The sequence below is a fragment of the Lissotriton vulgaris genome, chromosome 1_1, assembly GCF_964263255.1.
Source record: "Lissotriton vulgaris chromosome 1_1, aLisVul1.2, whole genome shotgun sequence".
Lineage (NCBI taxonomy): Eukaryota > Metazoa > Chordata > Amphibia > Caudata > Salamandridae > Lissotriton > Lissotriton vulgaris.
In genome coordinates, this window is record NC_141685.1 from 1,585,963,195 (window position 1) to 1,585,988,322 (window position 25,128).

A 25,128-nucleotide genomic window follows, 5' to 3' on the forward strand; every position below is an offset into this window, starting at 1 on the left:
GTGGAACGCTATTCTCAATAAGTGTTCGCTGGACTTGATTTTACTTATTATTGAAGAGATCTCATCCTTACTAGGGGAACTGACCTTTGATATTAACAAATTAAAAGATGATATTAGCCACCGAATGGAACAAGAAGATTGGAATAAGGTATTGGAGAAGATCAATAAGGACCTGGATGCTCATGCAAAGGAAGTACACGAGAGTAAAACCCGGAAGTTCCGCTGGGATACAATAGATTATAAACTGGACGAAGTTTATACGTGGGCTGAAAAATATGCGCAAAGGAGAGTCTTTAAGAAACCTGGAACCACCTCTTCTGAGAAAGCATAGTTACAGACCAGGACTTATCATTACAGAGGCCATCAGCTTCTTCTGTACAAGTTACTACGTCAACTGTTGAGACAACAGCCACAACCTCAACCAGCAGAGTGCCTTTTTTAACGGAAGGCCCGATGACCAAAACCCCCCCGGACAAGGATCCAACCAACATAGACGAAGCATGAGGTGTGGAAAAACCAAAAGTCACGAAGGAACAAGGAAGACCACACAGAAATGTGAAAAAATAAACTCACTAGTGATCAACATTTCTAATAGACCACTTTCCATCGAGGAGGAAAATTTACTAAATAAAGGAATAACATTTGTTCCTTCCTATACTTTAAACACCTTGGAGACAGAAATTTCTCTTTTTAAGTTTATGAGAAAGTTGAGGTTAAGATGGTTCTTTACCATTAATCCTAACACAGAACAACCAACACAGGAACAACGCAGATTCAAACCTAAAAGTAAATTTTTGTCCCCAATTTCTCACAAGACTCTGGACACCTTCGAAACATTGGTTAAAAAAGACTTGGAGGACATAAAATATGGTCCCCCACAACACCCAAACCTCACCACCAAAGAAAAACGTATGTTGAACAAACTAAAACAAGACAGGTCGATTACATTTCATCCAGCGTATAAGGGTGGAGCACTGGTAGTGCTTGACACAGACTTTTACAATCAGAAAGTCAATGAACATGTACAGAATGAAGATACATATATACTTTTGGAACGAGATCCTACCAAAGAACTGCTTGAAGCACTGAAGGAACTATTACAGGAAGCCTTTGAACAGGGTGTGATTGACAACAACACCAAGAAATTTCTACTAAATCTCACACCTAAGGTCCCAACCTTGTACATGTTACCGAAGGTGCATAAAAACAGAACTTCACCACCATTTCGCCCTATAGTTGCTGGGTGTGGATCAATCCACGAACCACTGGGTTACTACTTGGACTTCTACCTACAACCTTTAGTACAGGTCTGGATCACTCATGTTAAAGACACAACAGATTGTCTGCAAAAACTTTAAAGTAAACGCCATTTGTTTGAACAGGAGATTTGGCTTTGCACCATTGACGTGGTGTCGTTATACACGTCCATCGCACTTGACGAAGGAATGGAGGCCATTGAATGGAGTCTACTAAAGTCAGAAATAGAACAACAAAAGGGGACCTTTTTACTTGAGTTACTTCATTTCGCTTTGTATCATAACTATTTTGCGTGGCAAGACAAGTTTTACCTCCAAGGCATGGGAACCGCGATGGGATTTCCAGGAGCGCCTTCCCATGCTAACATCTTTATGTCCCATTTTGAGGAGAAATTCATACTAACAAACCCTCAATGGCAAACACATGCAGCGTTATTTATACGCTACAAAGATGACATCTTGGTCATCTGGACAGGAACCAGAGAGACACTGGAAGAAAATAATAAAGTATTGAACACCTGCAGTCCCAGAATCCAGTTCACTTATGTGATTGATAAAGAAAAGATTCATTTTCTAGACATCGAAATACAGAAAACATCTCATGGTCTTGAGACGACAGTGTATAAAAAGCCCACGGACGTTAACAACGCTCTTCTGTTTTCGAGTGCTCACCCATTCAGTCTAAAAAGACACTTGCTGATCTCGCAAATGATGCGGATTAAAAGAATAACATCAAACACACAAAACTGTAATGATCTAATTCTTCAGCAAACTCAAGAATACAAAGATCGAGGTTACCCTGACAGCATACAAGAGAATGCAAATCACATAATATCACGAAAAACGTGTGAAGAACTCTTGACACCTGCCACAAAAAATCCTTTGAAACGAGAAGTATTTGTTTTGAAGAATTCAGTACAAGCATCTCGAATAAAAACAATCATCAGAGACAGATGGGAAATAATAGACAATGAACCTGACTTCAAGGAAGTATTTCAAGATACTCCGCTTTTTGCACATACACGAACCAAAAATCTCAGAGAATTCCTAAAACCCACTCAATGGACAATTAAATCAAAAGAGAGGGGAATGATGAAATGCTTTAACTGCGGCCAGTGTGGCAACGTCATAACTGGAAACCTGTTCACACACCCACAGACAGGCAAAAACATAAGACTCAGATACAATGCGGACTGTACAACAGAGGGGGTAATATATGCCATCAAATGCCCATGTGGACTGGTATACGTGGGAAGAACCAGCAGAAAAATAAAGACACGTATAGTTGAACACAAAAGCCGCATTAGAAATCAGAACACCAACTCATCATTAGCCAGACACTGGGTAGAAGCCAAACACACTATCCCCCAACTTAGATATACTATTTTAGAATGCATCAAACAGAGGTCTGGAATAGACTACAATACGCTTTTAGCCAGAAGGGAAACTTTTTGGATAAAAACTCTAGGTACCCTAATTCCAGCAGGTCTCAATGAACATTACGAATTGCTGTGTTTTCTAGATTAACACAATTGTACTGCATAGATTGTACAGGAGTACGCTGGGAATCCCCACTCTCATTTGATCTTTATTTCATTTTTATTTATTATTTTTTACTTATTTTTCACTCACTTTTCTTTCATTTTCCATATATACACTGTCTTATCAATTATCCTTTTTGAACCTTTATTGTTTATAGTTTTGTATATATACACACCCTCTAGTATTAGTTTTGTCTCTTGCTTATAGAGTCCCATTACATATTGTGAGGTTGTCTCTCCTCGCCTCAGTGTTTTTCGATTGCGTTTTGAGCAATCTGCAGCTTGTTCCTTCACTATATCTCACAGTGATTTTCTCCGTAAATGTCTAGGGCACTTTAAAGCCGGTTCCCGGATTGTTGGCTATAGGCCTCTTTCTAGGTCTTCAGTTTACAGGCAACCAGAGTCGGAACAGAGGCATATTTATGTGCCCGTGTTCACCCAATCTATTCATTTATTTTTCTAGCGTTTCACTTCGAGCATGGTAGTTGAACTTCAACTTGAGTACAGGACAGTGAGGGTAAGCGGTTCTCTTTTCTTTTCTTTCTTGTTACGGCCCCGACAGACACATGTCACATGGGATGCTTAACTCGCATTCCGTTTTTCGTTTTAGTTCTACCTTAATAAACGACTACGCCAGTGTACATGGAAGTACAACGTGACGCAGAATTTGGCATACTTTGTTCAGTAAGCACTATTTTTCACAGTTTTTGATTTATTTGGGCACCTAACATGAGCACGGTAGTTTAAGCTTAGTCAGCCCTCATGTTTTAATTAGACCGATTTTTAGTCCGTTCACACACTTTCGGGTTGACACACACCACAGCCACCAGTTTCTCTTTAGTATCTTTGGAGGTTAATAATGCATAGAAACGTACAGGATTGTTTCAGAACAGCGTTCCTTTTCTTCCTTTTTTCTTTCACGGTGACGTATCATTTAAATACAAACTGTTTCTTTTCCTGGCGGCACTCCTTAGCCCTTTGAATATAAATGTGTAACTATTTGCATATGAATGTGTTATTTCATTGGCAGACACTTAAAATAGATCTCGTGGGTGCGTGGCCAAGATGGCGTCGGAGTAGGACGCTTTCTCGAGCCTCTCCGACGCCGATCCTGCACAGCGGCTGATTGCGGGGTCCCAAGGCATCCTACCTGCGCTGTTCGATCGGCGGGGGCTGCCGACAGCTGGCGGTGTGTTCCGGTGTCCTCCCGTCGTCGGAGGGTGTCCAGTGGAAGGCGGGAGCTGGGTGCTGAGCGGCGGCCTGCAAGGCGGCGGCCTCGCGTGATCTGGTGGCCGGAGGAGGCGGAGCAGTCCCGGGCCTTGCCGCAGCACCAGCGCAGGGTCCGTCGCGCTGAGCGGGGGCGGCGAGGATCCGGACCCGCCGGCGGAAGGAGCGTCCATTGAAGGACACTGGTCGGAGAGATCGGCGGACCGGGCCCGGGCCGGTGCTGGACGACACCTGGAGCCGGCGGAGGGGACCGAGGGGCGGCCCCCGGAACCTCGGAGCCGGTCCGAACACTACAACGTCAGCCCAACGGAGGTAGAGCAGGGGGGTTCCTCACCCCAGGGAGCAGCGGACTGGCGGGCCTGCCAGCGGAGGAGGGCAGGCGAGGTGGCGAAGTGACGAAGCCCCTTCTCAGCGCAAGATCGCGTGCCACATTGGTGACTGCCGGATTTGGGCCTGATCGGTGCAGATGGCCGGAGGGCCGATGCGTGGACTAGCATACCCCTGCATACAGCGAGGTGAGGCGCGTTGAGCCAGGCGGCCGGTCCAAGGCGGCGGCTGCGCTTGGGATACCGTCGGGGGCCCTGGTCACTGGTGTAGAGACTGTGGAGTGGCTTGCCGATACATTGGAGGTGGGCTTTCACGGCGGCGCCTAGAGGAAGCGGGACATTCGCGCCTTGCCGGTACGGACTTGGGGAGTGGCGCGCTGTGCCTGCCGCCACTTGAATGATGGGCCCTTGTGACGGCCGAGTGCTTGGAGCCACTTTGGAGGCACCCTAACGCTGGCTGCCCGATCTGGATGGTCCCTGGTTTGGCCTTTGGAGGGGACGCGTGCCGTATTGGGGTCCCGTAGGCCTTGAGCCTAGCAGTCTGCCTTGAGGTGCAGGCCTCCCCGACCGCCTTCCGCCCCTGGGTTGAGTCTTGGGCACTGGCACCCCGGCCATTCGAAGTGGCCTGGAAGGAGCGAGGCCGCACTGTCGTAGGGGGGTACCTGTCTGACCACTGGAGTGGACGAACAGCACCATTTAGGGTCGCCCTGACGCAGTGAGTCGCCATCCCGACTCTCGCCCTCCGAGTGGCGGTGATCTGGAACCTGAGTGCAGGAGTGTGGCAGAGACTGACCACTATGTCCAACTCGCAGCGCAGAGGGGGCAAGACTGGGAAGGAAGTAGTCCCCAAACCGTCACAGCAGCCGGCTTCACCTGGGGCCAGTGGCTCCTCCAGACAGTCAGATGATGAGGCGCCGGCGACCAAAGCCTTCATGAAAGAACTCTTCGCCACTATCAAAGACGATATTTCCGAACTCCGTACGCAGTTGGCCTCGGACCTCAGAGAGGTGCGGAGAGACGTGGATGGGATCGGCGAAAGGGTGGCGACGCTGGAGGACCATGATCTTAGCATGGCGAATGATGTACACCAACTCCAACAGGACATCATACGCCTTACGGAGCAAAATCTGGATTTACAAACCCACGCGGAAGATTTGGAGAACCGCTCCAGAAGAAATAACATTCGTATCAAAGCGGTGCCGTGGAACGGCGAGGCAGGGGACCTGCGTGGGTACGTCCTGGCCCTGTTTCTCCAGATCTTGGAGGATGAAGAGGTGCGTGACATCCAGATGGACAGAGTGCACAGAGTTGGGCTGCCCAGGAGGAGCGGAGGGCCACCTCCTGACATCCTCGTTTGTGTACACGACTTCCAGTTGAAGGAGAAGATATTACGAAAAGCGAGAACCACTACCTCGTTGCAATTTAGGGGCCATCGCCCCCAGCTTTTCCAGGACCTGGCTGCGACGACCTTACAGAAGCGGAGGGACTTCCGCCCTGTGACCGCCTTCCTCCGGGAACGCGGAATATCCTACTCCTGGGGCCATCCCTTCCGGATCATCTTTCGTTGGGAAAATCGGTTGCGACAGGTCAACTCCCTGCGGGAGGCGAAGGATCTCCTAGGTATCGAAGAGGCGGACCCGGCGCGGGAGGCACGTGGCTCCCCGTTTCGGAGGCGGCGGCGCTCTACATCTTGGCACAATGTGGGCCCAACCACAGAACGACGACGGCCGGATTCGGCGACTAGTGAGCAGGAGAGAGGAGCTGCAGTGGCTTCGGTGGCCTCCGCCACCATGACAGATTCCCAGATGAGCTCTGGTGCAGCGTGACCCCGAACTTGCGGAGTGGCGTCGGAGGAGCTCTTGGCTTGAGGTCCCCGGGGCACAATGGTACTTTTGGAGAAGACACCCCGGACTATGGACCTGGGGGTCCCCAGGTGGACCCCCCTGCCCCAACCCCAGTCCAGTGGGAGACTTCTGAACCACGACCTACTGGAACTGAAGACTGGGAGGTTCAGGTTCAGTGCCTTGAGTTGCTTTTTGTTGTTCTTTGTTCTTGGGGGGGGGAGGGTGGGACTCTTGGAGCTCTGCGTATGAGTGTCATGGCGGGGTGGTTTGGTTTGGGGCTGGGGGTACGGGGGTGGTGGCGGCGAGGTGTGATGTGTGTATGCTGAGGATATTTTTGATGACATTCTCCTCTATGTTTGTATGTTGCTTCGAGATGTGCCTTTTCATGACCCCTGTGTACCTTCGGAACGTGAATGCCGGGCGCGGCCTGCGGTATGACCATGTGGGCCTCTCGGAGTGGTTGTGGTTGGGCTGCTTCCCTCGACTCTTTCCGTGGGCTTGGGTCCTGATGCATGTACGGGGCCGGTGCGGGCGCCGTGGCTGTCTGGCTGTGAGCATGGCGTGGACTCTGTATTGCCTCTTATGCCTGTCTGCATAGGAACTTGGAATGTGAAGGGCCTTAACTCTCTGCAGAAACGGCAGAAGCTCTGGAAGTACATCATGGATCATCATTTAGATGTGGTGGCCCTCCAGGAAACCCACCTGGCTAGGAGGGATGAGTTGAGGCTTCGTCATAGGCAGTTCCCCCTTATCTACAGGGCATCTGCAGCCACGAAGCATAGAGGGGTGGCCCTGCTATTCCGAGCCTCCCTGCATTTTCAACCCATGGGCGTCAGTGTGGATAAGGAAGGTCGTTGGCTGCTGGTGAAGGGATTGTTGCGTGGCCGCCTGTGTACTTTTGCTGTGTTGTATGCCCCTAATGCGGGACAGAATGGTTTTCTGCAGGATCTGCTGGACAGGATGGGGGACTTTGTAGAGGGCCACTTACTCTTATTAGGGGATTTCAATATGGTCTGGGACAGGGGTCTAGATAGTTCTGGGGGCCGCAGGGCAGACACTGGAGTTTTTTCAGATGAAACTAAACGTCAGATAGGAGACATGGGACTGATTGATAGTTGGCGCTCTCTCCACTCACAGACCAGGGATTACACCTTTTTTTCCAACGTACATCACTCGTACTCCCGCATTGACTATGTTTTGGTTAGTCAGGCCCTCCGGGGGGACATACAATTAGCTGACATTCTTCCGCTCTCGCTCTCGGACCATAGCCTCGTGGTTCTGGGACTGCACTGGGCCACCGGGGGGGATGGTTGGCGCAAGTGGTATTTCCCGGCAGCTCTAGTGCGAGATGAGGAATCGTGTAAGGCTCTGCGCAAGGCGATTGGTGACTTCTTTCTCCTTAACCCACCTGCGGACACGTCGGTGTATACCACGTGGGACGCATGTAAGGCCTCTCTACGGGGCACGTACCTCGCCCTCAATGCGAATTTGAATAGGCTGCGGCGCAAGGAACGGGAAGCTCTGGAATTGGAACTGGCTTCCTTAGAGCAGGCTCACAAGGCGAACCCCTCCAGAGTGACTCTACGCCCCCTGACGGCGGTGCGAGGGAAACTGAGGGCCCATTACAATAACAGGGCGGAGTTTACTCTTCTGCGTCTTAGGCGCACCTCCTATTCCCAGGGCAACAAGATCGGGCGCCATCTTGCCCGACAACTCAGGGACAAGCGTGAGAAAGAGTATATAGGGGGCATTCGCGACCACGTGGGCTCTGTTCAGCACAGAGTAGCTGACAAAGCGACCATATTCGGGCGCTTTTATGCGGCACTCTACTCGAGGGACGCCCTTGACTCAGACGCACAATCCAAATTCCTGGAGGGTCTGTCTCTCCCGAAAGTTTCTACAGAGTGGAATGATTCACTGTCCTCCCCCATCACCCGGGAAGAGGTCTTAGACGCCATTAAAGGCCTGAAGCTGCACAAGGCCCCAGGGCCTGACGGCTACACGGCCCTCTTCTACAAAACGTTCGCCTCTGAAGTGTGTGACTACCTAGTCTCCCTTTTCAACGCGATGGCGTTTGATGGCAGAACCACGGATTCTATGGCCGAAGCACTAATCACTGTCATTCCCAAGCCGGGGAAGGATCCTACTCTCTGTACATCCTACCGGCCGATCGCGCTTCTCAACTTAGACGCCAAGCTATATTCCTCTATCCTGGCGAGTAGACTGCAAGATCTGATGCCTACTCTGATCCATCCTGATCAATCAGGGTTTATTAAAGGCAGGCAGACCCATGATAACCTGCGCCGCGTCATACACCTCATCGAAAAGGCGGAACGATTTCGCGTGCCTGCGGTGCTAGTGGGGCTCGACGCGGAGAAGGCTTTCGACCGCGTCGACTGGGGGTTTTTGCACAAGACACTGGTAGCCTTCGGTTTCTCCCCTCTTTTGTGAGGATGATTGAGGCCAACTACAGCGGCCCTACATCTCGAGTGTTGATCAACGGCCATAGATCCTTGAGTTTCCGTCACTCCCGAGGGACGCGTCAGGGATGTCCCCTCTCGCCCCTTCTATTTGCTCTTAGTATTGAGCCGTTGGCTATGGCGGTGCGGGAAAATGAGAGGATTTTGGGACTTCCCTTTACGGGCGAGCAGCACAAGATCTCGCTCTTTGCGGACGACGTCCTGTTGTCTATCAGGGAGCCAGCGCTGTCGCTCCCGCATGTCCACTCGGTGCTCTCCGTCTACGAGGAGGTGGCGGGCTTCAAGGTCAATTTCGACAAATCCTACATCCTGAATCTGACCCTGTCGGCGGGGGAGGTTCAGCTGACCCGGCCACTCACCCCGCTCGCCTGGGCGTCGGAGTCCTTGCTTTACCTGGGCGTGCGGTTGACCCCCTCCGTGCATGCCCTGTTCCAGGCTAACTTCCCTTCGATGTTCTCTTCTATTAGGGCGGAGCTGGAACGATGGAAGCCTAAATTCATCTCGTGGCTGGGCAGGATACACGCTCTTAAAATGGTGCTCCTACCCAAACTGTTGTACCTCTTTCAGGCTTTGCCTATTCCGATAGGGTTAGATTACTTCCGCAGACTGAAGACTGTGATGCTGAAATATGTCTGGCAGGGCGGCCGTGCAAGGCTTCCATTTTCGGTCCTGCGGCGCCCACGCTTAGAGGGAGGGGTTGGCTTTCCGGACATGCATTTGTACTACAAAGCCGCCCAACTGAGGGTCATCGTGGAGTGGTCGCAACAGCTATCGGAAAAGCACTGGCTCCACATGGATCGGAGTGTTGCGGGTCGATCCATCTGGGATTTAGCCTGGAAGCCTAAAGCAGATCGGCCCAAAAATGCCTACATTAGTACTCCCACGAGCACGGTATTGAAGGTTTGGGACACGGTGAGCGGTGACGACCGCTGGACCACATTCCCGTCCCCATTCACCCCGATTCATTTCAACCCGGCTTTTACCCCGGCCCTGGAGGAAGGTCCCTTTGACGCTTGGAGGGAGGGTGGATGTAGATCCCTCACCCATTTATTCCATGGTGCCGAACCCCTCACTTTCCACAACTGCATGAGGGACTATGGCGTCCTTCCGACAGAACGCTACAGACATCTCCAACTCCTACATTGGGCGACGTCGCCCGCCGTGGTGGACGCAGCTACCAGACCCTTGTCGAAATTTGAGTCCTTCATTCTTCACACCTCCACCATGAAGGGAACGATTTCTTTCCTGTACAAATTGTTGTTAGACTCTACCGTGGCACCACGACCGCGCTATCAGGACCATTGGGAATCCACACTGGGGAGGGACATCTCTACGACTGAATGGCAGGCCTTATGGAGAGATGTGACAACGCATAATCACTCTACTGACCTCAGAGAAGCGCACATGAAACTCATCTTTGACTGGTACCTGTATCCCTCTAAATTACACCATATTTTTCCTACTGCTTCAGATAGGTGTTGGCGGGGCTGTGGGATGCTTGGAGACTTTAGCCATATATGGTGGGATTGTCCCGCCATCAAACCATTCTGGGCTGAGATTCTCTCCCACGTAAAAGATATCCTGGGTTACCCGATCCCAGACACCATGGCCTTTGTTCTCCTAGGGCTTAGGGATCCGCTGCTTGAACATCAGACTAGAGCGGACAAGCGTGTTCTGTGGTTATGTTTGGGTGCGGCCAAGATGACTCTGGCGGCTGCGTGGAAGTCCCCATCTGCCCCAGCTCTTTCCTTGTGGCATGCCCGATTGTGGCGTCTGTTGAGCATGGAACGCCTCTCTGACATCTTCCTGGGGAATTTTAAAAATTTTATGTACAACTGGGGCTCGCTTGTGAGATTTCTGTCCCGAGGCTTGCCTTCGGCTGTATGCCCGCCAACGCTGCGGTCTCTTCACCTTTTCCAACTTTGATTGCGAGACTGTCTGCATTGCATTGTGTGCTTGTTGGTCGCCGCCACCGGGGGGAGGGTGATGTTGGGGAGGGTTGAGGGTGGAGGGATAGTTGGGGTACTTATCTTGTGTTCTTCCTTTCTTTCTTCTCTCTCTTGCTACGACTGGCTATAACTAGGGAGGGTTGCTGGACTATGGGCGGAGCTTGGGATGTTCTTTTGATCTACGGATACCTGTTCTGGACTGGAAGCTGCACTGGGTGGGGACTCCCCCATTGCTTGTCGGACTATTGTTGGCTACCTATGAACTGTGGAGCTCTATCGCCCTTCTTTTTTGAATGCACCCTCCCCCTTTTTGCACCCCCTGTGTGGGGCTGAGTGGCGGTATGTCGCCTGTCTTTCCCCCCTTTTCTGATTCCCCTCTTCCTGTTTCCCACCCCCTTTCCGTTTCACTGATATACTGCAAAATAAAAATTTTACAAAAAAAAATAGATCTCGTGTTGCTGTTTTTGTAGGTCCTGAAAAATTCACAACATTAGAAGTCAACATCTGTTATTGATTAATTTTTGATTTGTACTAATATACCCCTGAAGAAGGGTTGAGCTACAACCCGAAATGCATTGGGATTGTTGAAACCAAGTTATGAAATCAGGTTGTGAGTTTCCAATGTAAGAAGAAAATGTACAAGCGTAATTGTGATTCTGTGAATGCCCAGACGTCGGTCCCTTGTTCACTCTACCACTGGACTCAAGATAGCCTGGCTGATGAGGATTATGAATCTGAAACTGGTCCCTGGATGCTTGTTTCCAGTCCAGGGAAGACATGGCTGGGCCGTTCGGGCTGGACTGTTCCCATGAGGCACTGGGTCAGACTGATTTGCATATGGCCATGTCTGAACTGGGGTGGTGGAGTGAGCTAAAGAATGTTGCTGGATTAAACCCAGATCAGTTGACTGGGGGTGAGTGTTTGATTTGCTCAAGCACTCCGTCCAACATCCCCTTTGGTATTGCTTTGTTCGCCCTGAGTTGGCAGGGTATGCCCAGACATCGGTTCCTTGCTCTCTCTACCACTGGATTCAAGATAGCCTGACTGATGAGGATTATGAATCCGAAACTGGCCCCTGGATGCTTGTTTCCGGTCCAGGGAAGACATGGCTTGGCAATTCTTGCTGGACTGTTCCCATGAGGCACAGGGTCAGACTGATTTGCATATGGCCACATCTGAATTGGGGTGGTGGAGTGAGCTGAAGAATATTGATGGATTAAACCCAGATCAGTTGACTGGGGGTGAGTGTTTGATTTGCTCAAGCACTCCGTCCATCATCCCCTTTGGTATCGCTTTGTTCGCCCTGAGTTGGCAGGGTATGCCCAGACGTGGGTCCCTTGCTCACTCTACCACTGGATTCAATGTAGTCTGGCTGAAGAGGATTATGAATCCGAAACCAGTCCCAGGATGCTTGTTTCCGGTCCAGGGAAGACATGGCTTGGCAGTTCCGGCTGGACTGTTCCCATGTAGCACAGGGTCAGACTGATTTGCATATGGCCATGTCTGAACAGGGGTGGTGGAGTGAGCTAAAGAATGTTGATGGATTAAACGCAGATCAGTTGACTGGGGGTGAGTGTTTGATTTGCTCAAGCACTCCGTCCATCATCCCCATTGGTATCACTTTGCTCGCCCTGAGTTGGCAGGGTATGCCCAGACGCCGGTCCCTTGCTCACTCTACCATTGGATTCAAGATAGCCTGGCTGATGAGGATTATGAATCAGAAACTGGTCCCTGGATGCTTTTTTCCGGTCCAGGGAAGACATGGCTTGGCAGTTCGGGCTGGACTGTTCCCATGAGGCACAGGGTCAGACTGATTTGCATATGGCCATGTCTTAACTGGGGTGGTGGAGTGAGCTAAAGAATGATGATGGATTAAACCCAGAACAGTTGACTTGGGGTGAGAGTTTCATTTGCTCAGGCACTCCGTCCATCATCCCCTTTGGTATCGCTTTGTTCGCCCTGAGTTGGCAGGGTATGCCCACACGTGGGTCCCATGCTCACTCTACCACTGGATTCAAGATAGTCTGGCTGATGAGTATTATGAGTCTGAAACCGGTCCCAGGATGCTTGTTTCCGGTCCAGGGAATACATGGCTTGGCAGTTCAGGCTGGACTGTTCCCATGAAGCACAGGGTCAGACTGATTTGCATATGACCATGTCTGAACTGGGGTTGTGGAGTGAGCTAAAGAATGTTGATGGATTAAACCCAGATCAGTTGACTGGGGGTGAGTGTTTGATTTGCTCAAGCACTCCGTCCATCATCCCCTTTGGTATCGCTTTGTTCGCCCTGAGTTGGCAGGGTATGCCCAGACGTCGGTTCCTTGCTCTCTCTACCACTGGATTCAAGATAGCCTGACTGATGAGGATTATGAATCCGTAACTGGTCCCTGGATGATTGTTTCCGGTCCAGGGAAGACATGGCTTGGCAGTTCGGGCTGGACTGTTCCCATGAGGCACAGGGTCAGACTGATTTGCATATGGCCATGTCTTAACTGGGGTGGTGGAGTGAGCTAAAGAATGATGATGGATTAAACCCAGAACAGTTGACTTGGGGTGAGAGTTTCATTTGCTCAGGCACTCCGTCCATCATCCCCTTTGGTATCGCTTTGTTCGCCCTGAGTTGGCAGGGTATGCCCAGACGTGGGTCCCATGCTCACTCTACCACTGGATTCAAGATAGTCTGGCTGATGAGTATTATGAGTCTGAAACCGGTCCCAGGATGCTTGTTTCCGGTCCAGGGAATACATGGCTTGGCAGTTCAGGCTGGACTGTTCCCATGAAGCACAGGGTCAGACTGATTTGCATATGACCATGTCTGAACTGGTGTTGTGGAGTGAGCTAAAGAATGTTGATGGATTAAACCCAGATCAGTTGACTGGGGGTGAGTGTTTGATTTGCTCAAGCACTCCGTCCATCATCCCCTTTGGTATCGCTTTGTTCGCCCTGAGTTGGCAGGGTATGCCCAGACGTCGGTTCCTTGCTCTCTCTACCACTGGATTCAAGATAGCCTGACTGATGAGGATTATGAATCCGTAACTGGTCCCTGGATGATTGTTTCCGGTCCAGGGAAGACATGGCTTGGCAATTCGGGCTGGACTGTTCCCATGAGGCACAGGGTCAGACTGATTTGCATATGGCCATATCTGAACTGGGGTGGTGGAGTGAGCTGAAGAATATTGATGAATTAAACCCAGATCAGTTGACTGGGGGTGAGTGTTTGATTTGCTCAAGCACTCCGTCCATCATCCCCTTTGGTATCGCTTTGTTCGCCCTGAGTTGGCAGGGTATGCCCAGACGTGGGTCCCTTGCTCACTCTACCACTGGATTCAATGTAGTCTGGCTGAAGAGGATTATGAATCCGAAACCAGTCCCAGGATGCTTGTTTCCGGTCCAGGGAAGACATGGCTTGGCAGTTCCGGCTGGACTGTTCCCATGTAGCACAGGGTCAAACTGATTTGCATATGGCCATGTCTGAACTGGGGTGGTGGAGTGAGCTAAAGAATGTTGATGGATTAAACGCAGATCAGTTGACTGGGGGTGAGTGTTTGATTTGCTCAAGCACTCCGTCCATCATCCCCTTTGGTATCACTTTGCTCGCCCTGAGTTGGCAGGGTATGCCCAGATGTCGGTCCCTTGCTCACTCTACCACTGGATTCAAGATAGCCTGGCTGATGAGGATTATGAATCCGAAACTGATCCCTGGATGCTTGTTTCCGGTCCAGGGAAGACATGGCTTGGCAGTTCGGGCTGGACTGTTCCCATGAGGCACAGGGTCAGACTGATTTGCATATGGCCATGTCTGAACGTTGGTGGTGGAGTGAGCTAAAGAATGTTGCTGGATTAAACCCAGATCAGTTGACTGGGGGTGAGTGTTTGATTTGTTCAAGCACTCCGTCCATCATCCCCTTTGGTATCGCTTTGTTCGCCCTGAGTTGGCAGGGTATGCCCAGGCATCGGTTCCTTGCTCTGTCTACCACTGGATTCAAGATAGCCTGACTGATGAGGATTATGAATCCGAAATTGGTCCCTGGATGCTTGTTTCCGGTCCAGAGAAGACATGGCTTGGCAATTCGGGCTGGACTGTTCCCATGAGGCACAGGGTCAGACTGATTTGCATATGGCCATATCTGAACTGGGATGGTGGAGTGAGCTGAAGAATATTGATGTATTAAACCCAGATAAGTTGACTGGGGGTGAGTATTTGATTTGCTCAAGCACTCCGTCTATCATCCCCTTTGACATCGCTTTGTTCGCCCTGAGTTGGCAGGGTATGCCCAGACGTGGGTCCCTTGCTCACTCTACCACTGGATTCAAGATAGTCTGGCTGATGAGGATTATGAATCCAAAACCAGTCCCAGGATGCTTGTTTCCGGTCCAGGGAAGACATGGCTTGGCAGTTCCGGCTGGACTGTTCCCATGAGGCACAGGGTCAGACTGATTTGCATATGGCCATTGCTGAACTGGGGTGGTGGAGTGAGCTAAAGAATGTTGATGGATTAAACGCAGATCAGTTGACTGGGGGTGAGTGTTTGATTTGCTCAAGCACTCCGTCCATCATCCCCTTTGGTATCACTTTGCTCGCCCTGAGTTGGCAGGGTATGCCCAGACGTCGGTCCCTTGTTCACTCTACCACTGGATTCAAGATAGCCTGGCTGATGAGTATTATGAATCCGAAACTGGTCCCTGGATGCTTTTTTCCAGTCCAGGGAAGACATGGCTTGGCAGTTCGGGCTGGACTGTTACCATGAGGCACAAGGTCAGACTGATTTGCATATGGCCATGTCTTAACTGGGGTGGTGGAGTGAGCTAAAGAATGATGATGGATTAAACCCAGAACAGTTTACTGGGGGTGAGAGTTTCATTTGCTCAGGCACCCCGACCATCATCCTCTTTGGTATCGCTTTGTTCGCCCTGAGTTGGCAGGGTATGCCCAGACGTGGGTCCCATGCTCACTCTACCACTGGATTCAAGATAGCCTGGCTGATTAGGATTATGAATCCGAAACGGTACCAAGATGCTTGTTTCCGGTCCAGGGAAGACATGGGTTGGCAGTTCGGGCTGGACTGTTCCCATGAGGCACAGGGTCAGACTGATTTGCATATGTCCATGTCTGAACTGGGGTGGTGGAGTGAGCTAAAGAATGATGATGGATTAAACCCAGATCAGTTGACTGGGGGTGAGTGTTTGATTTGCGCAAGCACTCCGTCCATCATCCCCTTTGGTATCGCTTTGTTCACCCTGAGTTGACAGGGTATGCCCGGACGTGGGTCCCTTGCTCACTCTACCACTGGATTAAAGGTAGCCTTGCTGATGAGGATTATGAATCCGAAACTGGTCCCAGGATGCTTGTTTCCGGTTCAGGGAAGACATGGCTTGGCAGTTCGGGCTGGACTGTTCCCATGAGGCACAGGGTCAGACTGATTTGCATATGGCCATGTCTGAACTTGGGTGGTGGAGTGAGCTAAAGAATGTTGATGGATTAAATTCAGATCAGTTGACTGGGGGCGAGTGTTTGATTTGCTCAAACACTCCGTCCATCATCCCCTTTGGTATTACTCTGACACACAAGCATTATCAGTACAACCAGCTTTCAGTGAACACGTAACTTCTGACTTCATGAAAGTTCCCGCAGAAACATAAAAATGGGGTTGGTCGACAAAAAGGAAGAGAAGTAGAGGCTAACTTAACAGAATAAATTTTTTACCGTTCAACACAGAAGCCGCTCACTTACGATATGTAACCCCTCGCTGACTGCCCCTTTCCTTGCACCCGTGCACGGGGCTCCCATGGCGCTTCTGTTCTGTGACCTCGAGTTTTGGATCAAGACTGTGTGTGGCTTTCTTCAGGGTCGCCGAGCCATGAGGATAGAGGGCGGCACGAGCAGAGCGGACTGGTGGTGGGGAATGACTTGCTAAGTTTGCATTGTCCGACCTTAATGTGGACCATTTCAATGCTTTCTAGCCTGGGCAATAGGTGCTTGAAATAGGGGTGTGGGTGCTGTTTCATCACTCCCAAAATAATCAGAAGGGGAATGGAAAATAAAATCCCTTTACTTTTTTTCTTTTCATCTTGTGAGGTTTGCTGTGGGTGCCGACAGGTCAAATGGCAGGCTATGTCATCTGACATATTGATATTTACGGGTAGTGGTATTTACTTTTATTTCTGTGACTGTAAAGTTAGTGGCTTTTGTAAAATGAACTATCTGTAAAAGTCAAGGAACTGCACAAATATTTAAAAGTATATCAGCATTTAGAGAAGTAAAGCATTTTATTTTGTAATTCTGATTTAATAGGATCAATATTAATTCAGACCCCTTACTTGGTGATGTGCAAATTGTAAATAATTTCTGAAGCCCAATTTCTACTTATTATCGTTAGAATGGTACATAGTTTAATTAGTAAATCTGCATGTCAGTGGGATTTTGTGGCAATTGCAATGGAAAATGTGCTGTCAGTAAAAGACAGAGTGCTACCACAGCATGCTTTAGTAATATGTTTGCAACCATGGTCTTAAAATGGCTCCACTGCATACATACCACACCCTCGCCACCTCTGCCGGAAAGGGCAAGGCTAATTTGCTATTCTTGTTCTTTGTGTGATGATTTGATTTTTCACAATCCTATAACTTCAGTGATGGCTTTGTAATTTTAGCCAATTTGTTCAAAAATTGTGCTGTAAATGTACTTTTGATATCATCTTTTTCAAAATGTTCGCAGGGCGAGGGAACCTCCTATCAACATCTTACTTGAGGAAGGTTCCCTTGCTAAAATTCAGATCAGGTATTAGATCTGGCTTTCAGTAGTGCCAGATGAAGATGTGGGTGGAACCAATATAGAACAGGGGTGGTGCCAATGGAGGAAGTGGGTGGAGCTGAGGGAAGTGGGTGTGGCCTCCTGGAAAAATTTGAGCACTTGGACTTAATATTTTACAAATTAAGCACTGGTCCTCAGGTGTTAACATTGTTAACCACTAATATTTATTTACAGGGTTGCGATTTTCCCTTTTTACCCCTGCGTTTACCATATGAGTCAAATGCTATCATCGCGCCAGTCGGGTTTTCCTGAATCAAACTGACTCAGATCCTGAGTCCGTTTTTAGTTCCCTGCGAGATCTCTTGTCGTCGAGTTGAATTTGGAAGTGGAGTGGAAGCTCCGCCCCATGTTTTCAATTGGTGCGCGTAATCTTTTATGGTAAACGCTGGCCGCCGATTGAAAGTGAGGCTTTTTGGTGACCAGCCTGTCTCCTTTAGGCCCCCCCCCCCACCCGGACTGGATTGTTTCCTGGCGGCCTGACACGGTCTCCTTTAGTTACAATCGGTAGCACTTTTTTCCATTCGGCCGCGAATTGTCAAATGTTATCTTTTGTTTACTTTGTGCGTTCACAAACATTTTCAAAGAAGTCCGATATCAAATGTCAGACATGTTTTGAGAGCGCCTGTTCAGGGCACCAAACCCTGCTTATCTTTATTTTGTATTTTAGTTGTGTTTTGTTTACTTTGCGTGTTCACGAATATTTTCAAAGGAGTCCGAGATCAAATGTCAGACGTGTTTCGAGGGCGCCTGTTCTGTGCACCAAACCCCTGCTTGTTTTTATTTTGCATTTTACTGTGTGCTTTGTTCTTCGGTTGGGTGCACGGTTCCCTTAAACCTACAGTAGGCAGGACGTAATGAGGCATAATGGTGCACGTGTGGTCTCCAGAGGCCCTCTGCCGGTGACTGGGATGGTTTGGCGGACAGCTCGGCATACACCAGGCGTGATCCCAAGGGGTGTTCGTGCCGAACACAGGTGTGGTCTGAAAAGGTGCTATCGAATCGCATAGGTGTGGTTTACACTTTAGTAGGATGCTCCTCATCGACTGCTTGGGAAGTAGTTTGCTACAGAAACGTCGCATGGCTGCTGGGATAAAATGCTCTAACCACGATGCCTGGGATACAGTAACCCCTGTATCCTGGTTATTGTTTTCTTGTTATTTTAGACCATGCTGCGCAGGTGAAAGATCTCTTTCTCTGTGAGCAGTTACCGTCAGTGCGTTACATGGACACTTTCTTTTGGGTACTGACTACCCACCCTTCGTTCATTCGGCAGGGAGAGTGCCAGCACTTCTCGGTAGCAAGTCGGTGCTTGGTGATAGTAAGTAAACAGGAGGCCACGTTGAGGAGACTACCACAGCTGCTTGAAAAGTATTACAACACACACTTCACCGAAAAGTCCTTGAGCTTTTGAAGTTGTTGACGGCATAAGTGCACAAGAACATTAAATAAACCGAAGAGTTTTTTCTTTTCTTTTTTTGTTGTGTGGTTTTATTTTTTTAGTCACGAGTGGGGTATACTATTGGTATGGTGACGAAAAATATGTGCAAGCCTGCAGACCCTCCAGGCTTCACATTTCCGTACTTGCGTAGCTCAGCCCTTCTACATTGTTTTCGTTGCATTATGGGATTCGTAGTACAGCTTATCCAATTATAAAACTAGGAGTACAAATGCCAGAATGTAAAGAAAATACCTGTCCTAGCCACATCAGTTTTTGCACATGAAAGGACATATGATAATCCCCACTGCTGCTATTCTCCAGCGTGTGATGTCATTCTGACTTTTCATTTAACTGTTCTTGAAATGCTGGAACTAATGTTTTACATGGGCAGATACTGAATACCCGCACGTATATAATTTGAAAGGGAGAGTGCTAGCACTTCGAAGTGGGATTCTGTACTTTTAATATGGTAGTAGCAACACGTCTGAGTAGAAAAAAGGGACTCTGAGCAGCTGCGCATTCATTAACAGTTCTTCATTTTAAGCACCGACTGTGACTTCCGCACCTGCTATTTTAAAATATTTGTTATTCAGTTTTACCAGATACAATATTATGTGTTCAGGGATTTAAGTGGGATGAACAAACTGGGGGGGGGGGCCTTTTAAAGGGGCGTGGCCAGTGTAATTAAGGGCGTGGCTTAAAAACACATTAGCTAAAAATCTGTGCTTTGCATAGTGTGCCGCCCAACTTGAATTTTGGTGTTTTTGTCATTGCATCCAGATATATGATACAAAAGTAACATCATACCTACAAGAAGTCAGGACTATTGACTTTGTCAATGGTTGTTAGTTGCATAAGATAAATAAGCAGCGACTTTGGCTTGTATATAATATTGAAAAGCTTCCACTTAAAGCCCTGGTGACCCCACGACAATGTTGTTGCTCCTGAGTTTAAAAAAGAGAAGGGAAATCCAGAGAGCAAATGACCCTCTTTAAAGGATTTCCCTTCGCCTTCAACGCTCCCCTGGCATGACTCATGCCGTAGCTACTCCAGTAGTGAGAAGTGAGAGGTGTGAGTACACCCACATCGATGTGCCTGCTGTCACTGCAGTCCGGAAAAAAAACTGACTGCCTCTGCCAGGGCACAAAACAGAGCACGATAAAGACCCGTTTCGAGGCCCTCTTTAAACACGCATTTGCAATGCAATAGGTCTCGCATGTACGCGAGTTGAAGCTATTGGCATTGTAAATGACAATGCCTTTTAGTTATGTTTTAAAACAAAATTTAAAAAAAGGCATTGTCATTTGCAATGTCAATAGCTCAAACTTGCGTACATGCGAGACATATTGCATTGCAAATGCTTGTTTATAGACCTTACATTTAATGCACATGCGTATACACTCCAGGGCTGGAGACATTAGATATATTGATGTCAGGCTCGATTTCGTTCTGTCATTTTATTTATATATTTTTCTTTTTTTAATATTCTAGCCGATATTTAAGATCCGAAAACCACCAGACATATTGGCATCAAGTTAAGCTCCATTGTAGCTTATACTTGTTCCATATCCTCTCATTAATATTGCCAGTTTATTTAAAACCCATAGTTAGGGGGAATACTCACACTTCGTATGCATGTGACTCTCTAGTGTCGTGAATGGCAGACATCTTGGAGTCAAACAATATTTTGATTGCAACTATTGTTAATTTGTCACATAGTCTCTTACTCTCTTTTGTTTTGTTCTAGCTCACGTGTATGAAAATTAAATCCTACAACTATCTATTGACAGCAAAAAGAGAGGACTTTTATCCCGTTGATTCTATACCCAATTTCATGTTGAATCTTACTCACAGGGATCATATTATCATTGCTGTTCAAATATATCTCAAGACAAAGGTAGATATCATTACACTCTTACTAGTACTCGATGATTAATTGCAATTGGTAGATGATTAAATGGGACCAATATTTAATAGTGCCCCTTCTTTTTACAGGCTCACTATTTGCTCGTATTCCTTTTTTTAAATGCACTGGCATATTGTTTTCCTTACCTTAAGTCTTTCCCACTCCTCTCTGTTGTTCAAACCATATTTGTATGTACTGAACTTAATCATATAGAACTGTTCTCTTTTCTTTTTTTTCTTATCCAGGTTACCTCCTCTCATTGTCCCTGTTATCCTTTCCGAAACACACCATTTTAAGTTGCTCTCTTTATGGTTATGATCTAACCAATGTTATTTGAGAGGGGCATTCTTCTTTTCAGTTCTATAAGCTGGTCTATGTTCGTTTAATCTTGTTCACACCTCTCTTGTGGTTCCTCTTACATATCCTTTTTTGCAGGGGCATATGACTAAATATACTTCATTCTTTGTTCTGCAATTCATCATTGTATTAAACTGATGTTTCACCCCATTTACTTCTATATCTTTTCCACTTATTATGGAACTACGATTACCACAGTTACTACAAGAAACATTTCCTACAATTTTCTTACCACTCACAATGCCACTTTGTTGTAGTTCTTTAGGCTCTTTATATGTATGGACCAAGCAATTTCTAATTGTTCTATTTGTTCAGTAGGCACAAAAGAGTCTCTCTATTGTTCCCTTACCTTTCTCATTTAGCAAGGACCAATTCCTATTAATTAGGTTTTTTATTTTATTACTCATCCCTGAATAGTGTGTCACACACACACAATTCTTTGTTTACTCTCCTCTTCTTTTCTTTTTGTTTCAAAAAGGCTATCTCTATTATAGTATTTTGCTCTCTTATAGGCCTATTTTATTATTCTTTTAGAATATCCTCTATTTCAAAGCTTACTTTAAGACATTTTATGTCAGGACCGGAGGCTCCGATTATGCTTAGTTCTCTCTTTGCTTTATTAACATCAAATCTCACAGCAGCCATAGAGATGAAAAACGCAAACAAATCTCTAAATGAGAACAAGAAAACATCAACTCCCATAACTCCAGGGGTATCTGGGAACACAGTCCTACCATTATGTCCATTATCATATCCCCTACAAAGTCCCTTCTATGTGTTTGGACTTCATCTTTCTTCGCTGCTTCGCAGCCAGTTAAGTCATATTTTTTCCTTTCCTCGAATGTTGTGTTTTTAACTGGTTAATTTTTTAATGGTATTTTCTCTACTGGTGACGAGCTCGCATTAGCTTGGGAGACTGTTATCTGATATTATTTGGGTTACTGTGGTTCCTATGCAGATTCCCTTTCTGGCTGCGGGAACGTCTTCTGCTCCTTACGCAGCCGGTGATCTGCTGATTGTGGTGCTGTGTGGGCCCACTAGGGGACTCGCTCGTCTCGTTGGTTGCAGCGCGGCTCCTCAGAAGAGGAGTCACGCTGAGAGCTGCAAGAGCCATTGAGCCTTGTCCCGGCTGCCTCATGAGCTGATGAGCGAATTTCCATATTGCACAGCATTTGAAATACACAGCGCACGGTGAATCAGCAGCCCCGTGAGTTCTTTTCTGAGGGCTTTTGGCGCGCTGAGATTGTGCAAGCCTAGTTGATGTCCTTTGGGCTGCCTGTAAACTCTTGCAGTCCTCCGGTCTGCCCAAATTGGTTGAAGTGCACAGCACTTAATTTAAGGAAAATAGTTTTGAAACACGCAATTGTCTGGAAGCATACTCCCTAGACCAGTATTGTTGTAATGGAACCCTAGTATGAAGACTATTATGAGGAGGAGGAGGTCAAGGGGTACTTACCTCTTGATGATAACTTCTACGACGCCATGGACTCCTCCATTTATTGGGTAGTTAATGAGGTGGTAGGCCCTATGGAGCAGTGCCTCTCAGACAGGATTGTCCAAGAGTGTGCTAAATTGGTAAAAGCGCACGCAGAGCTTCCTTCGCCCCCGCTGATTCCGCACCTGGGGAGAGTTCACCTCCACCCAAAAAGAAGTGTACTGAAAGGGTGGACAGAGATGCTTTTGCGTGTCTAAAAACAGCTTTCTTAGCTAAAGTAGCGCCCCATCCCTCCTCCCCGGTCCCTGGTTACAGAACCCCAAGGCACTCCAGATCCAGATTCCCGGAGCCCATGAATGACGATTCTCAGGGGGACTCGGACGATGAGGCGGGCTCCTCACGGCCATAGCACCCGGCATCCATTCCTCCCTCAAACCGGGAGAAGATTCTGGTGTGTTGGACCCGGATGAAATCATTCATCCCCGGTCCGCTGCGTTGGCGCCTGGCGACAAGGTGGCCAAGTTTCTTGCGGGTAATCTTTGTAAGCCCTTAGAGAAAGAGGCCCGCTGTTGCTGAAGAGGGGAATACCCACGGCCCACATTGGAAGGCAAGGTTGCAGTCACTCTGGAGTTGGATTGGCTACCTTCCTGGCAAAATACATGAAGGATTTCCAGAAAGGCATAGATAGATCCTGGCAGTCATGCCAGGATAAGCTCCTTGATGCCATTGGCTCCATGACAAAAATCTTGGACATGGCGGAGGAAGCCAAGGTTTCAGGGTATCATATTTCCCCAGAAGTCCTCTCTAACTGGGTGCAATGCGCAATTATTTTTATGGGCAATGCTAACTGTGCTCTATCAATAGAGCGTCGCCACTCATTGTTGTATAAACTTGACCCCAAGTTAGGTGATTTGGCCTCCTCAGAGGCAGGTGCAGTTGCCCAAGGGGGTCTAATCGGAGACCCTTTCGTGAAAAAGTTGGGCACATTTGTTGCCACTTTTACTTCTTTGGATAAGACCCAGTCTAATATCAAGAGGGTCTTCAACCAATGGGTTTTCCATTGGGCCGGCTGAGGCAGGGGCCGCTCGTCAGGCCGAGGTTCACAGCAAAACCCCCCAAGGGGACGCCGAATATACAACTCCAGCATGAACTACAATAATTTCTACCCGACGAGAGGCCAACGCTTCAGAGGTTGCGGAGGATTTAAGAACAACACCGATGGCAGAAATCCCAATGGTAAGTTTTCTACAGGCGACCCACGTCCACATCAGGGGTTGGTTAGCGGCCTTTCGGGACGCTTGGTCGACCATTACCTCCGACGCATGGGTCTTACCAAACATTCGGGGTTTTCATATAGAGTTTTACGAACACCCTCGTCAGGAAAGTTTGCCTCAACCAATATCCTTTACTTCCCACGAGGCACTGCTGAGCAACGAAGAGGTTTCTGAGTTGCTTCGCAAAGGGGCCATTTGCCGATCAGCTTTGCACCCTCATGGTTTCCTAACAACATCTTTTTGGTGGGCAAGTCTACGGGGGACGTCGGCCAGTTATCAACCTCAAAGAGTTTAACCGGTGGTTGGTATACCGCCATTTCAAAATGGAAGGTATCCATCTGCGTGATGTCCTTCTGCCTTCCAACTGGATGGTACAGTTTGACCGAAAGGACGCTTATCTGGTGATTCCAATTCATTCACCTCATTGGCGGTTCCTGTAGTTTATTGGAGAGATCTCCTTTACGAGTTCATCGCCCTTCCGTTCGGTCTTTCCTCTGCACCATGGTGTTTCACCATCGGTGGAGTTCCTCAGAGCTCAGGGCATACGTAGGATTGTGTACCTGGACAATATTCTTCCTATGGCACAGTGCCCCAGGTTGAATTTAACAGAGAGAGACCCCCTGCACCAGGGGAATAGGGTACTTATCAACAGTAAAGTAAAAAAGTTTCCCTTGGCAAGATTGCTAGCTGATCAGGCCCAAATGTTAATATTGGACATTCACGTTGGACAATAGCAGCTTGGATGATAATTAATACGGTAACATGGTTTTTAGAAACAATGTGGAATTTTTACACACAATATCAATGTAGTTTCAGTGCAATTAGGCGCACTCCAAATTGGTAAAAACATCGTGAGTAATTCATAGCATGAATACTCAATGTTTGTTGCCATAATCACGCTTAACATAAAGCCAAAACGAGGCTTGGATTCGAACTGAGAACGAGGTTTGGGACTGACAAACAACAGTGAATGTAAATGAGGCGTGAAACGCATGGAAAACGAAAACGCGGCGTGAAACGCTTAGTTAATCAAAACGCAGAACTCCAATGCAACCGAACATGGCCGCCAATCATGAATAACAGCTGAACTAAAGGAAATTGGCCAATTAAAAACAATTCAAAATGGTATAAAACGGTAGAATAACAGGTGGAGGAACTCGAGTCTTTCCCGTAAGAATAGAGGAATCATCGACAAACGCTGGTCGGGTGTGGAGACGCTGAGGCGGCAACGCGCAACCGGTAAGAAACCCTGTAGGCGACGTAGTCTCTCCCGTTCATAACGAG

The 25,128-nt window shown here is 48.1% G+C and overlaps 2 protein-coding genes across 2 annotated transcripts in view; both read left to right on the forward strand.

Moving 5' to 3' along the window:
- LOC147750843 (GLIPR1-like protein 1) overlaps positions 1 to 25,128 on the forward strand; it is a 462,095-nt gene that overhangs the window by 42,818 nt on the left and 394,149 nt on the right. The gene's annotated exons all lie outside the window — the stretch shown is intronic.
- Positions 1,590 to 25,128, forward strand: part of LOC147750844 (uncharacterized) — a 32,582-nt gene continuing 9,043 nt past the window's right edge. The window contains exon 1 of the mRNA XM_086953205.1: positions 1,590 to 2,418. Coding sequence (XP_086809331.1) covers positions 1,590 to 2,418 — 829 coding nt within the window. The remainder of the gene's footprint in view (positions 2,419 to 25,128) is intronic.